Source organism: Echiichthys vipera, assembly GCF_963691815.1.
Source record: "Echiichthys vipera genome assembly, chromosome: 3".
Classification (NCBI taxonomy): domain Eukaryota; kingdom Metazoa; phylum Chordata; class Actinopteri; order Perciformes; family Trachinidae; genus Echiichthys; species Echiichthys vipera.
In genome coordinates, this window is record NC_139828.1 from 22732637 (window position 1) to 22749016 (window position 16380).

General features: G+C 40.3%; 1 protein-coding gene across 1 annotated transcript in view; it reads right to left on the bottom strand.

Annotated features, from left to right (window-relative positions):
- Positions 1–210: 210 nt before the first annotated feature.
- The window catches only part of lrp8 (low density lipoprotein receptor-related protein 8, apolipoprotein e receptor), a gene marked incomplete at its 3' end in the record, with an annotated part of 175128 nt that continues 158958 nt past the window's right edge, over positions 211–16380 (bottom strand). Inside the window, exons 14-18 of the mRNA XM_083940262.1 lie at positions 12428–12569; positions 9352–9504; positions 6635–7054; positions 3425–3493; positions 211–512 (exon numbers count right to left, since the gene is read on the bottom strand). Coding sequence (XP_083796388.1) covers positions 211–512; positions 3425–3493; positions 6635–7054; positions 9352–9504; positions 12428–12569 — 1086 coding nt within the window. The remainder of the gene's footprint in view (positions 513–3424; positions 3494–6634; positions 7055–9351; positions 9505–12427; positions 12570–16380) is intronic.

The following is a 16380-nucleotide window of genomic DNA, read 5'->3' on the forward strand; positions in this document are numbered from 1 at the left end:
ACATGATATACTGGTGAAGGGCTTTTTTGTGTGTATGATTAGTGTTTCCAGTGATTACTGCAAAAATGATGTGTGAGATTGTGGGCGTGTGCGAGCCTGTTCTTTCTCACCACCAGGCCTACATGTACATCAAACAGGCTTTTCCAAACCCCTGCCCATCTTCTCATATCCCAGATTATCCAAGCTCCTTTCTTTCCCCTGCAGCTTCTCTCATTTGCCGCTGGAGAGCATCGGTGCCCCCGAGTACCAGTGAGAGTTGCTGTCTGTGACGCCGCCCCCTAGAGGAAGCGCTATGAACGGCTGACTGTGGCTGCCACTCACTGCTGGGTACACGTGACCGATGGACTCGCTGTGTCGCCCGATGTGGATCTCGTCGTCGTCGTCCTCCGTGGTTTTGCGGTAAACGGGGTTATCGAAGTTCATGCTCTTGGTGTTCTTGCGCCGCCAGTTGCGCCAAACCAGGTATCCGCCGGTGCAGAGTATTCCGATGACCACTGTGGCAAGGATAGGGACTGCATGTGTTTAACACACACACAACAACAACACACGGCGGGAGCGTTAACACAGCCCAGGGGACACAGAGCGGCGCTTTAAGCAATCACACACAAACACACCTTGCACACTTTACTACATATACTGAGGGCTCATTGTTTTTCAAAATGCTATATAATCTAGTGCATACTTGTTGGACAGGTTTGCAGGAGGATTAAATCAGGGGGGAAAGTGTTGGACTCCCACACAACCAAAAAATGGCTGAAGAAGTTAAGTTTTTCTTTGCATAAAATAAAAGAGTGATGTTATGTTTGCATAACACCTGGGAATTCACTGATGTTAATTTTGTTGTTTAAAACAAACTTTGTAGAACAGGACTATAAGGATACCATTTACAGCACTCATTTGTAATTTTTCTTGTAATTAACTTGAGGTCTAGCCTGATTTTAACGGTGCTCCCCACAAGAGGACTTTGTTTACTGTATCTAAACTGCGGTAATCAGCATCTTCCTGCAGAGGAGAGCATCACTTCATTTATGGACGCATGAGGGCATTAAATCCTTGTGAAACTAAATTGATCACAAGACGGGTCAGGATAACTACCTTGGCTACACAATTTACTGTGGGAAATATCTGGTATTTATATTTTTTAAAAATCTGGTTATTTTTAAGTGAAACTAGTAAAAAAACAATGAGCCTTAACACTTCATATATACATTCTATTACATTCCTTCTAAGTCTCAATGCACGATGATCAAAAACACACATAAACATGAATGAACTTGCACAATTTGCAACAATGAATGCCTGCGTAGCATACACCGTCACACACTCCGCATCCAACAAACACGTGCACATACCCAAATACATGCATACACAAAGACTGAACCACATAGACTTTTTTATTCCATCTTGTAGCATTCTGGTCCTGAAGCCAGTAATTAGGGTTTTTGCGTTGTTTTAAAAGCCCTGCAAGGTTGCTTAACTGTCATCACCGCATTATTCTTGTGCTACATTTGGGCTATGATTTATAATTTTGCACTAGCCCGGGCGAAAATAATTAACACAATCTACAGCCTGACTCTGGTGTTTTTGGATGGGAGGAGGAGAATGGAGAGAGAGGAAGGGGGATTTGAGATAAGCTCTGTCTCTCTCCTCTCATTACCATATCAGCATGAGTCCCTAGCTGCCCTTTAGGACCTGAATGTGTGTATAGCGTATGCATGAGTGTGTGTGTGTAGAAGCAGCCAAACCAGAGGAGTGTCAACAAGGAAAGTGTGTGTGGGTGTGTTTTTTGTGTGTGTATGCCCACGTCCATGGATGTGTCTGCATCCACTATGGAAGCCCTGTCTAATTGCTCTTTTGTTGGATAGGCACTTGAGACCCCTGTGTGACTGGGCTGGAAACCCCAGATCATCCTTTGTTCTTCTCTAAATGCTCACTGGTTAAAAAAACAAAAAAACCTCAGCTTTTATATTATTTAGAAAATTTTACCTCCAATTAGAGCGCGGCATAACAGCTTTGGATTAATACTGACAATCATTGTTGGGCTGTTTCCCCCTGTGGAGCTGTAGGTGGGCGTGGTACATTAACGGATGTGAGCGGAGAACTAGGGTGCAGAAATCCAGCCCTTGTAGGCCTCCAACAATAATTAACGTTTCAAAGCTGCCAAGAAATGCAGAATGGGGGGATTTATGGCTGCCATGAATGGCAGAAGGACAGAACGAGGGATGAAGCGAAAAGGGTTAACCGTCTCTGGGGTTGTTTTAATGAGTTGATATCTCAATCGTCGAGAATGAAAAGAGAGAAAAAATTGCTTTACGATGTTTAAGAGCTCCAATAATTTATCATTTTATTCAATATAAGGGATGAAAGAGATCTCAATTAGCTACATATGCTGCTGCTATAAGGTCATTTGCACATTTAGCTGATTTCGCAGGTTTAAAGCATTAAATATTCCCATAAAATTAGATTATCATTTTAATTGAAGCTAATAGAATGGATGGACTTTACTAAGCTGGTTTGATTGTAAGAACTTGCATTCTCTTTGTATGCCTATTTTATATTAGTTGTATTGTAGTATGGTGGCTTAAAGCTGAGGTAGGTGTTTTTTGTGTTGTTTGTCAAAAATTAATCATATTTCATATTTTGTATTGTAATTCAAGTGTTCTGAGAAAAAACTAAACATCTGCAGCTCTTCTTGGCTCCATTTTCTGGCTTTAGAAAATCTAGCCTGTCACAGGACAACCTGCACTGACAATAATGTTGTTTTCCAGGTCAAATGTTCCACTCCTCCGAGCCAAAAACACAATTTTATCTTGTTAAGCCCCTTTTCTTCCTATTCACAATCTGATTCCAGCAACTGTGTAGCCCACTCTCCGTCCACTGGGTCAGTGAAATAGGTTAGAGCACTGGATTGATTGCAGTGCGACCATACTGTGTGATCAGAGTGGGAACATGAACTTAATGTCAATAACAGCTGGTCAAATGTGATGACAAAACATGAACTGAATTTCCCATTTGCTCAAATCACATTAATTATGGCATAATGTGCACATTACAGAGGCTTGGCCATTGCTGGCTGGATGAGCTTACAGAGCTTTTTTAGCTGTAGGCTAGGAGTCCATTGTTGGATCACGCCAGGGTTCAGTACGTTTCTTCAATTACTTAACTATTATTTTGTGGTCAAACACTAGCTGAGGCTGACATAGGACTTGCATGTTCAGAAAACACAAATTGTAACTGAAATCTAAAATATACTCATGATGGGTGTACAAACACACACATGCCGCCAGACACAATATAGAGAAATACCACATCCTCGCACAACATGCAGGACTTGAGCGGCAAGCGGAGATGAGGAGTAGCGAGGAGGGAGAAGCAGGCAGGCAGAAAGCAAAGGCAACACAGCGACAAAGTAAAGAATACTCACCGATAGGAATGACTATTCCCAGAACAGCTACTGTGATGTTGTTACCTATGAGGTAGTGATCACTCGCAGCTGAGATGTAGAAGAAAAAGAGAAAGAAAACTGAAGCTAAGCAGAAAGTATTGTTCCACAACACCATCCCCCAAAGGCCTTGCTAGAGAGAAACACAAGTTTGAAGCATCGCACTGGAAAATAACTCATTTGCATAATTTAAGGAAGAAAATCCATCTGATTTCCCTTTGTACTGCTTGTTTTTTTCTTAAACAGCATGTGTGAATGAAATGCTGGATGAATCACAGCAGTGTGCCGTATAAATGAAATAAGATAATACTTAATACAAGAGGAAATAAATGCAATTCCATGACGTAAAGCATCCAAATGTGTACTAATACAATCCAAAAGCTAATTTAGATCTAGCAAGCAATATGTCTTTCGATGGAGGTATGAAACACAGAGGATAGTCAAGCTGGGAGTGAATTCAAACGCGTGACATTGTGTTACAAGTCAATCTTTTTCTACAGCATGGCTTCATGTTGTGTCACAGTGAACTTATTCTAGACATGATTTGTATCCCTCCACCCCTTCAACTTTCACCACAACAGGTCGGTGTGTATCGTGACATTATTTCTGCTCCCAACCCTCCTATTAGCAGCAGGCTAGCCATTAGCCAAAGTGTGATCAGATGGCTATAAATGAAGTCTAGTGAGGAAGATTAACAGAGAAGATCACAGCGCTGGCCCTGCATACTGATTGGCTAATTCTAGAACGAGCCTCTGTGTATTTGGATGCACAAAAAAGGCACAGATGGGAGGTGAGGAATAGGACTTGGAATTACAGAAAGATATTCTCCCTTAAACGCAATCATATAGACGATAAACTGCACACACACACACTGAGATGATAGAAGGCCCCTCCCACTACTGTCAGCCATCAGAGTAATACACACACACACACACACACACACACACACACACACACACACACACACACACACACACACACACACACACACACACACACACACACACACACACACACACACACACACACACACACACACACACACACACACACACACACACACACACACACACACAAAGAGGCACAGCAGGTGATACCACTTTAGACTGAGAAGCGAAGCGTCTGAGTCATGAGTCAGCAGAAGTGAATTTGGCTTTTCTTAAAGTATGAGTGACGTCCAATGGGTCCTAAGACTCTAAAAGACGGATTAATAGAATCTTATTAAAGCAGCAGTTATGAAAGAAGCAGTTTTGGATAGTCAGGCAAAGAGAGAGAGAATGTGAGAAAGAAAAAATGTATCAATTTCATTAAGACTATTATTGCTGGAGGGATTTTGAGTTCAAAAAGAATTTGCCTTTATGAGAACGTCCCTATTTATATTCCTATATTTGGCTGCTTTAAAATTAACCTTTAAGAACTTAAGTGCAAAGTGAACAAAAAGTGCAAGAATCATAACAATATACTGATAGACGATATATTGTCATATCTCCCAGCCGTATCCCACATCACTTACATTTACAGCACTTTCTCTGATCTCCGGGCACCCCACTATTGTTGTTAAAATATATTTTGAAAAAAATAGTGAACCTGTCAGTTTAACGGCAAGGCAGCGTTTTGTAGTCTTGTCCAATGTCGCTGAAATATTGATGAATGTTTACTGGCATAAAGAGTTAAAACTTTTAAGAGCATAGATGCATATGAGCTTTGTGTACCAGCCGTGATTTTTTTTATTCCTGAAAGTCCTGGTTCTTTCATCGCTCCACCATGCCAGCCGCAGTGCCTCACAGCTGATGCCGGGCCCACTTGACAGTGTGCACTGAGTTGAAAATTATAACACATGGCCCGTGGGTTTGGAGATGCGTCTTGTTCATGCCCTATTTTCTCCTGCGTGTCTGCTCCACCTCTCATCTGGAGCACTTGTGGTGTGGTGAGGAGGCTGACAACTTCAGAGAGTAGAGGAAACACGTTCTTGCTTCTTAGTAACTCAACTTCTCAGTAAAAACCCAGGCCCCAAAAGTATGTCGTTCTATAACTCCCATCCTCCCCTCTCAAGTGCTGGACTGTCATGTTCCTTTTAGTGCTCTGCTCATTCTTTTTCCTCTATGGCCTCTTTATTGCCTCTCACTGTACCTTCTCATTTAACAACCCATAGTTTGACTCCTTGCTCTTTATCTCATTCATTTCCCAGCCCTCCCTGTCTCTAACTCTTCCTTTTCCTCCAGCTCTCACACCGTCTTTCATCATCCTTCCTTTGCCTCTGTATAGCTTTTCCAATTTCAGTGCCTGCTCTTCCGGTTTCTCAATAAAATGAGAAATGTCTCTTGTGTAAATGCAATACTGTCAAATCTGAGCTCAAACACAGTACAGCAGCTCGCAATCTTTCTCACTTTTTCCTTCTTCTAGTTCTTCTTTCGCATCTTTAATTACCTTCAGAGCAGTAGGCTATGGCATTCAACTATAAAACCGCATCTAAAAGGTTAAGTAAAGGTAGATTTTCCTTTTTTACATCGTTTTAAGAGTCAGTACTTAAAAAGGCAATTGAAGATTTCTATTTTTTGCCAACAAGAATTCCAATTCAAATCTGAAAACACTGATTTCAGCTGTAGCATTTGATATGTAGCACAGTGGTTTACAAATATTGCTTTAAAGTTCTATTAAGGATTATTCTCTGCTTCCAGATACAATTTAAGTCTTAGCATGGCTTTGTAAAGCAGTGTTACTGCTGTCATATCTGACTGTCATTGTTTATCTGGGCAACAAACTATAAAGCAGGATTTTGGCGTGCCCTCAAAGCTTGATTGGTGCGAGAAAGAAGAATGCCGCGGCGATAGGGAAAAGAGAGGAGGAGAGAGAACAACAAAGACTGAGAGAGAGGCTGTCAGAAAGCGAGGATGAGTGATGAGAGGTGTAAAGTGAGAATGGAAGGCACTGTCATTTGTTAGTTCTGACATCTCTGTTACACGCTGCTCATGGGGGACCAACAGCAAGCAGGCCATGAGATACACTGGCGAGTATGTGTGTGCTCAAGGGAGAAAAGCAAAGAGGGAAAGAGGTCAAACAGTAGATAGACAGATGGTCAGACAAAGAACACACACAAACACACACACACACACACACACACACACAGTATGCATGCACTTCACGCACAAACTCACATTCCTATGCACAAACCCTGCTCACCATGATCCTTACCTCTGTGGGAGAGGTTGGCATTGCTCTCTCTCTGAATGCTGTTGGGGGCCACAGGGCCCAGTAGAGGTGTGTGGGTCGATGTTGATGTCTGACTCGTGCTGCTGAAACTGGTCGTCTCTGTACTCGTGGCAGCGAGGGTCCGAGGAGTCCGAGGCTGCTCCGTAGAGGTTCTACCGGGGGTGCGAGGGGGGGCCGGTGTCATCAGGCGTCGGGTTGTGGGCCTGAGTGTCATAGCAGCAGAGGTGGTAGTGGAGCTTGTGGTGGTGGTGGTGGTAGGGGGAGGAGTGGTGTTGGAAACAGTTGTTGTTGTTGTTGTTGTTGTGGTTGTTGTTGTTGCAGCAGTGCTTGTTGTAGCGGCTGTGGTGGGAGCTGCGGTGGTTGTGGTGGGAGCTGTGGTGGTTGTGGTTGTCCTGGGTCGGACTGCACAAGAGACAGTAATCATTAGTACGTTATTACTTTATGTCGACAACAAGAGTTCCGTACACAGCATATGATGGGAAATTAAACACGCTCCCAACTCCCCTTTTAATATACAGCAGGGTGGCGATGAGGCTAAACTAGTTTTCAGGATATTTTCTGATATCACTACATATCATATTATGTCAAATGAATGCAAAATCATATATACTGTAAGGTAATTAATCTAAACAATGTTCTGCTGTTACGCATTACATAGGCCAAACTTTAATAAGTAGTTATGACTACCGTTGCCGCAATAATTGTGTGGCCTGGAGGCGTGTTCATGTGTTTCAGGCAGGAAGAAATTATTGTGACATAGGTGAACACATCACAGGAGTCACAGGACTGATTACTGATTGGATGTGGCTATTTTATGGCTACAAGTCGCTTAAAATATCCCGAACAAACTCGCGGCAGAAATCAGCTCGGAGCCGCCGCTGAAACCTTCCATAGACATTGCAGGCAGCTTGTCGCAGGTTGTACTACATAGCTGCTTGGTGTATTTTCTGCATTAGAATCATTCACTTGGATAATAGATGTAGAGCAATATGTTTGCAGTTTGTTTATCTTTACTGCATAGAACACCTATTGACAGGTGACCATTGACACCTTTGACACGCTTGTGTCATTAGAAAACCTTAATTACAGTATACAAAAGTGATTTGATTTCTGATACATTTCTTAAGGATTTATATCTATGGTTTCTACAGAATTGACACTGCTTTGGTCCAAAAGAGACAGAGACATAAATCAGAGAGGAACACAATATAAGGGGCAAATGATCAAATCTTAATAAGAGCTCAGCAGAGACATTGTGTGCAAACTCTCTATCTACTCCCGTCCTTACTCACAGGGGTTCTATGAATGATGGCCTACATACATCATCCTTTCTCTTTCTCAGCTCCTTTCTTCTCACGTGCAAACATGAAATGCAAAGCAGCGCGGGTCTATTAAGGATAACAACTTAACAAATGTGATGACTATAGAGGCTGGGGACTGGCTGAGCGGGGTAAAATTATGGAGGTGTGCTGGGAACACAAGTATGCTGGGAGAATCCTCGACCCACTTCACAAAATAAAGTTACATTAGTCATAATTTTTATAATAAGGTTTGAACATGTTGCATTGTTGAAGATTGTTGATACTGATGAATACTGGATTTGGATAAAAGCTGCAATAGTTTTTTGTTATGATGAGACAAATCTGAATATGAATGCGTATGTGAAATATGTAAGGTATAATGTCTGATGAGGTGTCCGTTATGTAAAGGATGATGTAGAGCCAGCCGGTCATTATTGTCAGTTTAACACAGACGAGGTGACGCATTAGAGGAGTCTTTAATTACCTTAAGGGATTTAATTTACAATAATGACCGCTTGCTCTACATTATACCACTCATGCCATGGCTACTTAATAAAGAAATCAATAATGTGATACTAAATATTGTATCAAGTATTCAATAAAGCTTTGTAATTATAAATTATAAATGGAAGTGCAAATAATTTAGAACGGTGAACAGATAGTTTCACTGAACTTCTTAGTAGGTGTTCATTAACACATTTTAATGGACAACCTGCAACCAATCAGAATCAAGTATTTGCTGTGTGCATGGTATAATTAAACTTTATTCTGTAAAAGAGCAGACAAGCTCCCCACCAGAAAGAATAGACTTTACATATTTGTTTTTTTTTTGTAACTTATATATTCAGCATTTAATGTCCATATTTTACTGGCCTAAAATAATTTTGTGGATGTCCTCAAATGTTACTATTAGAGGTAGGGTGCACCCATGAATCAGTATGGGAAGCGACAACTCTAGCACTGAAACCTATAACAAAATAAGTTGGTCTTGGTGGAGCTCTGGTGAGAGCAGAACCTAAATCATGTTTGACACGAGAGGCCAAGATTCAAGTCATCATACAAGACCGAACAATTTGTATTTCCTTCAGCCTTTAATGGCATGGGAAATATTTCCCATAGCCATCCATGTATAAGATTGGATACCACCAAATTACTGAATAGTTTGAAGCGTAATATTTATTTAAAGATATATATATAAATACTTAATTATGAGGTCGACTCCTTTTAGCCCCATTGAGCGAATGCAACCAGTTTAATGTCCGTATGGCCTGATACTCCATCATGTCACTATGATTACAACGATGTGGACTTCATGTGACATTCCCAGGCACAATCCCTTTAATTAAGTGTGCTCCTGGACTTCTGTGATTTATTGGTTTCAGAGTGTGACCGACTTACCCATAGCACAGCGCCTCATGTCTGGTCCAAGCTCCATGCCGTCAGGGCAAGCACAAGTGTACTTGGGAGAGTGGTCTGTTATCTGTGGGGCCTTCAGACAGAGGTATTCACAGCCACCGTTAGGCAGACTGCCCAGGTTGCAGGTATCAGGGGCTGGAGAGACACAAGAAGAAAAAAAAAGAGGATTAAAACAGGTTTGGGTAAATATGAGTTTGTATATTTAAACAAACACATAAATGAAATAAATAAAACAATTACTATTTTTGTTTTACATATATATAAAACTAAATTTAAAACTTGTAAGAATGACATTTTACATGCTTTCTCCAAATGTTCTGTAAAATAAAAGTCCATGTCAGCGCCAGGGATGACGAGCACAGAGGTTTACAAGTACTGTAGAGCTGAATAGTTAAGAGGAGAAGCTATTAAGAATTGAAGACAGCCCCTTAATCAACATCAGAAGCACCAAAGTAATAGGGGTAGTGCTGTAGATATGACATGTTTGTGGATATTACACATGTGTTGTCTTGAAATGTGACAATTTTCACTGTGGTTCGATTTTAGGGCTTATACTGGACCCCATATTTAGAACACCACTGTCAGAGCACATGATCTGTGGCAGACAGTATTTAATTAGCAGAAAAAAGTATACTACGTACAACCTATTGTGAACCATACTGAAAAGACATCATGAAATAGATAGGAACCTATATCTTTTCATGACCTATTTTCCAGTCCATTGAAGAGATGCTTAGGTTAAGGCAGGGGTGTCAAACTTTCTTTCTTTTTTATTTTTTTAAATCTCTGCACTCAAATGAAAAATTTAGATATAGTACCCCAACCAAGCAACATAGAAAAATATTGCAACTCTTGTCATGTGGGGAAGCTCCAGAAATAGGTCAGGTCGCGGTCGATTCTGCCTCTCCTGAGTGGTGTGTAGTTTTTAAAGAGCCGCACATCAGAGGATTCATCAGGGGAAGCAGCAACATCATTCACAACACACAGTGAGATTTTAATAAGCTGGGAATACATTTTTGCTTGGTGTATAGTATCTCAGCATATCAGGTGTGTAGTATGAAGATCTGTCTAAATGAAATTCCAAATACCGTCAACATCTTCCTTCATTATTAAAAAGAAATGAGGCTCTTTGGGTAAAAGCAAGTCTTTGTAATGCCATGACAACGACAACACATTTAAATTATATGCTGGGGGGAGAAAAGGAGCAGATAGGTGCAAGAGGAGAGGAAAGAAATCAAAGAATGAAAGGGAATGAATAGGAAAAAACCTGAAAAGGTAACATTTTCTATGAAGACCACAACTATAGTGTATGTGTGTTATGAGGAAATTCATAGTGAATTATAATGCATTCATAATGCTTCATGACTTACAAGTGTGTATAGAAGAGTATACAGTAGATACATAATGTATTATAAGTCCCATCAGTCAACCTCTAGTTCATGAACTTATAATTGATTATAAGTCACATTCATAATGTTTTATGACTGTTGATCTGGTTCATCAGACAGCATTATGTGTGTTTATGAGTGTAGTCATAAAGCAATAAAAATACATCATCATTCACTATGAATCTCCTCTTAATGCACTATATGCATGGTCTTGATAGAAAGTGTTACCCAGTAAAATATGAAATATGAGGAAAAGAGGTAGAAGAGAGGAAGAGACTGAGATAAAATGTATGAAAATTATGTTGTTTTGAAAGTGCATTAGCTCTCCTTCTCTGCTGCCTCCCTTAGGTCTAGAAAAGAACTAAAACATGGGACCTAGGCTTCAAAGCACAGCTGGATGGACACAAAATAAATAGATGAATAATAATAAAAAAGCACAACAAAGAGACGATGGGAAGAGAGGTCCTTTTGAGTAAGTGTGTCAAAAAAGGAAGACTCTGACTTATTCAACATGTGTGGAGGTTTACTGTTGCAGCCAATCATTCAGTGGTGATCTTCCTTTTTGGAATTTGTTTAAATTAGCATATTTTGTGACAGGAAAAAAATGATTGGGAAAGCAAGACAGAAAGATGAAACAGTGAAACATAGGGACCTCCCAAGTTGCTTCACTCATCATGAATTTTATTGAGTATTTCACTTATCAGTATTACAAGTATGATGACAGGGCAACAAGAGGTCATTCAGTATAGCTTTCTCTTTAGGCTAGTTAGGCCTGGTTTGTTTTATGTCTTGCGTTTGTTGTCATTTGGAAAAAAACATGCTTAATTCTGTGATATCTCTTTAAGCAGAACTCTTGATTTATTAATGAGAGAATGCAATTAGCTCCCCACTGGCACTCAGACAAGACTGCTTTGAGCTCTGAGTGAGGGGAGAAAACAAAGCATGAAATACACAGAATCACCAATAGCAAATTGCTTGTACACATTGACACACACACACACACACACACACACACACACGCATGCACACGCACGCACACGCACACACACGCACACACGCGCACGCAGGTCTCTGTTTGCACACTTGGGAAAGCACTCATCCAGGCAAAAATACTACATCAAAACATAATTTGACAAGCACACATAATATTATAACACACATTAGGTAATTTGTTGTTTGGGTCTGCAATAACTGACCAACACAAAGCAAACATTCACACATTCACACAGGTGTTTTAACCATAGACTCTAAAAAATACAGACGTAGTCGCCGTAATGTCACCCAAATGAGCTACAGAGACCAAGTTTCTTTCTGCTGTTAAGTTGCACATTTTAACATGGTGATGTATTGGGATTGACTCGCTTTTGGAGCCAGCCTCATTTGGCCATTCGAGGAACTGCAGTTTTGGGCGGTTATTTTGATTATTTTTTAGCCCCAGAGGTTGCTTCTGAGTTTTAACTTATTTTGTTTGATTTCACCCCGGCTCAGGAAAATTATGTGAGGTGTTTATATACCAGTAAGAATGGTTAATTGATCAACCATGATCAGAGCTTGGGTCAACCCATCACTTGTAGCTCCTCATCTAATCAGTTTGCTGTGGTAGCTACCGCCTTAGAAACAAAAAAACACCAAAAATGTCCATGTCATATTGTTGTTTCTGCATGTCTTACCCTTGGGCTGTCTCTGTTCATGAAACACGACCAAGTCCAGCGGGTTGTTGAGGTGCTCTGCCACCTTTGCCACATCTTCTCCAGTCAGTCGGTTGGCACTGTATATCGCTTCATCCTCTAAGTCTGTCCAGTATATGCGATCCTGGATCAAAGAAAAACGGGTTTTAAAGAATATATACATACAAGTTTAAAAAATAAATAAAGATAAGACAGCTGTAATATGCACAAAGACCAAATTTCTACTCATCAGTTTCTTCAGAGAGAGTTTGGAACTACAACAGAGGAGACCAATTTTAAGGAGATGTTTCATGCCTGGAGTATTAATTACATATTTTAATTAAAGGCATATGAGAAATTACAGGTTTGAAGACTAAAACATTATTTATTGAAGTACAGTTAAAAGCTATGCATTTTAACCGAGAGGTTTAAGCAGACTGAATAAGTTATATTGTTATGGAGAATGTGCTGTTTTAACCGTATCTGCTGTTACTACATGGCATGACAATTGATTTATGTTTCGTAAATAGTACTTTTGACAGTATTTTCTTAAATATAGTACTAATCCTTGCATGGTGAGAAATCTCAATAGATCTAAAGTGAAGTGATAGAGATTGTATTTATGAAAACAAAACCTTTCTCTGATAAAGCAACAGGCATACACAGCATTCATTTTATCTAAAGAAAAAAGTGGAGGCTGCTTATCTGCTATTTGTATTTTTTATGATAATTTAATTGTAATTCAATTTTACCAATTTAATGATCCAAAGAAGTTATTGTAAATGGCTTACACTGGAATCAAAGTATATTGCCTCTTCAGTGCACAGTCGATAAAAATAACAAAAATGGGCTTTAACAAAAAAAACAAAAAAAACTTAAGGAGGTTGAGAAAAATGCCCATTAACCTAAAGACATTTGCCTAGGTTAACAATGTGTCAGCATTGCTGTATTAAGGAGAAGATGGCAGCCTATTCAGTCCAATGAAAGTTGCTCACTTGGTGCACAGACTGAAATAGCCTTCACTGGCTTCCTCACGCTTCCGCGTGTTTGGGCCCATAGAGCATGCGCACTACAGTCCTCCTCAAGGCAAGCCGTTTGAGAGCATGATGTCTGCAGACTTCATGCTGGCTCCCCGCACACATGATGGGGATTAAATAATTAAACTGTGCAGCTCTTCTAGGTTTTCCAAATGGTACTGGACTAAATTGATACAATTCTAATGACAAAAATAGGAATTTCAGGTTCTCTGTGATGTTGTTTCACAACTACACCAAATGGCATTTGCATAAAGCTGAGCTTGACTCAACTTTCCCCTGTGGAGGTGATGGGCACCTACAATTAACCATGCAGGTACCGTCAGGGTGGTATCAGAAAACATATGGAGGACATGTATACAGTAGGTATAGGGACCTGTTGGTGCTGACACAATAATCTGCCACAAATGATGACCACTGCCCTGATAGATACACCTTAAAATAAAAGCTCCTTGTGAAAAAAAAGCAGCTGCCTGTTTCCTCGGAAATGCAGTAAAAGAATAAACACTGCCAGCCGTGACCCTTGAGATCCTTCTCTCATCTTTCACTTAACTTTCTTTCAATTTCTCTTCCTCTCTCCAACACCTCCTCCCAATTCTCTGTAGTGATACTACAGTATAACAGGATATGCTTATGGTAATTGGTTTCCATGGCAACTGCAGACTGCACCATCCAGGCAGACACACATCAATTAAGAAAAAAACACAAAAAAATTATAACAAGGAAAAAAACACCTCCTTGAGTAAGGATGAAGAGACAACTGAGGTGAGTGTGAGACAGAAAGATGAAAGGGAACAACAGCTCATGTAGGCATTCTTTCATTAGGCTGAGGCTGTGTTAACATTTGTATGGTCTTTCTTAAAGGGCAGGTATATGTAGGGGTCCATCCATACATTTGTGTAGCGTGTGTGTATATCTGTATTTGTGTATCTCTTTGTGTGGTCCAGTCATAGCTGTAGTCCACGCTCTCCATTCATGCTGGGTTATCAACGGTCTTAACCTTTCTCTCACCTTCTCGTTTTCCATCTTTCACTCAGCTCTCTATAGCTCCATTTCCCCCTCAATCACACTCAGATAACCTTTACTCATATGACAGTAGTGCTGAAACAATAAAAAACAAATATCAGCCATGTTGATAAAGTAATACTCAAATCTATCATTCCATCTTGCCCTTTGCCTTTCTGTCTCTGTGGATGTCTTTGTTGATCTGCCCCAGGTTTTTTTTCTTTCAGTTTCTCCACTGTCAATCTCTGGATCTCTAACTTTTACCTCACACTGAAAGCTTCAAACAGCAATGCTGACTTGAGAAGGTTATTGGTCTACATCGTATGATCAAGGTGAATGTGCCACACACAAAACTTAGACACATGCACACAGAAACTCTCTGTCTGAACGACATTACATCACCTCAGTCAGAGCTGTGTCTGGCTGCCGTTGTCAAGGGGATGAGATTACATCTAACTGGATGTGAAGTTGTTAAAGGGTCAAGAGGAGAACGGCGCTTGATGATTTTGTCATGATTTTGTCTCAGAAGAGTCTTCTGACGAATGCTTGGCTCTTCTTGACTGACACGTGTGCCTGATGTTCTTCGGGTGCCTCTTTCAGACTGCGATGTCATCCCAGAAAACTACAAATGAAAGCTCAAGCAAAGCCAACCCACTTAATTTGTCAAGTCTTTGATTGGGTTTGTGTTCTTTGTTTTATCAGCCCAAGTTATAAAAAAATGATGTAGGCTTAAATCTGTGTAGGAATCAAATGATGTTAGAAGACATTTTGTGTTAAGCTCTACTAAGCTGCAGAAGAGTATTAAAGCCTTTTCACATGCATGGCACACCCAAACAGTGTTTCCAGTTATTGTAGATGATTAGAACTCTTATCTGGACTGTGGGTGTGGACAGATAGGGCTTGACTGACGTTTTCCTCATTATTCTGCTAAAGCTGTGGACACACGCTCCAGTTTTAATATTCACTTTAACTCTCATTCATTTAATTGATCCTTGTGTGAAGGGTGAATTCAAGAATGTGTGTCCTCTTTTGCTGTCAGTACCAAACAGCTCTGGCTGACCTGGTGACAATGAAGGTCACACTGTCTACCGCAGAGGTGCACAATCCTGCTCCTGGAGAGCTACTGTCCTGCATGTTTTCTAACACAGCTGATTCTAAAGCAGTGCTCATTATCAAGCAGCTGAGGCTTGTCACAGGTTTGAAAACCGTTAGAATCAGGTGTGTTAGAGCAGGGAGAAACCTAAAACATGAAGGGCGGGAGCTCTCCAGGAGCAGGGTTAGACACCCCTGGAAATATTGAGCAGAGTGATAGAGCCGGTCTATCACTCTGCTCAATATTTCTTTATCATCTCAGTCAGATTTTTGGCATTGTATCCTTTTTGTTGCTGGTTGCCAAGCAATTTTAAATATGACTTTAAAATAGGGGTCCTCAAAAGCAAGGACCCCCATGCTGAAAGAGAGATGAAGCAGGGACCCCCTGCTACAAATATTGTATAAAATTGAGTTGCATATCAAACTAGGCCTGCAGTAATGTGTAGACAGCCGGAAGTCTATACACAAACCTTTGTATGGTGCATACAGCACTCAGCTTTTACAATAATATGTATTGACACATTCATATATTTATACATCTTGGTTTAATGTTAAAAATACATGTGGAAGGCACATTGAATCCTTATAATTGTATCTGTGGATGGCTACCCTTGTGTCTACCTTACTTATAAGCTCTGTTACATCATTTGCATTTATTTAACTCCCTGTGTCAGCAGGAAAAAAAGTTCCACAAAAGAGTTGTGGTTTGCATACAGGAGTTAATGGTACAAATACGTCTTTTGAATAAACTTGTGAACTTATTGTCAGATAATTGACCAAGCTAAGCTAACAAGCGAATGAGTTTGTGAGCTTAAGTTTTTAAGC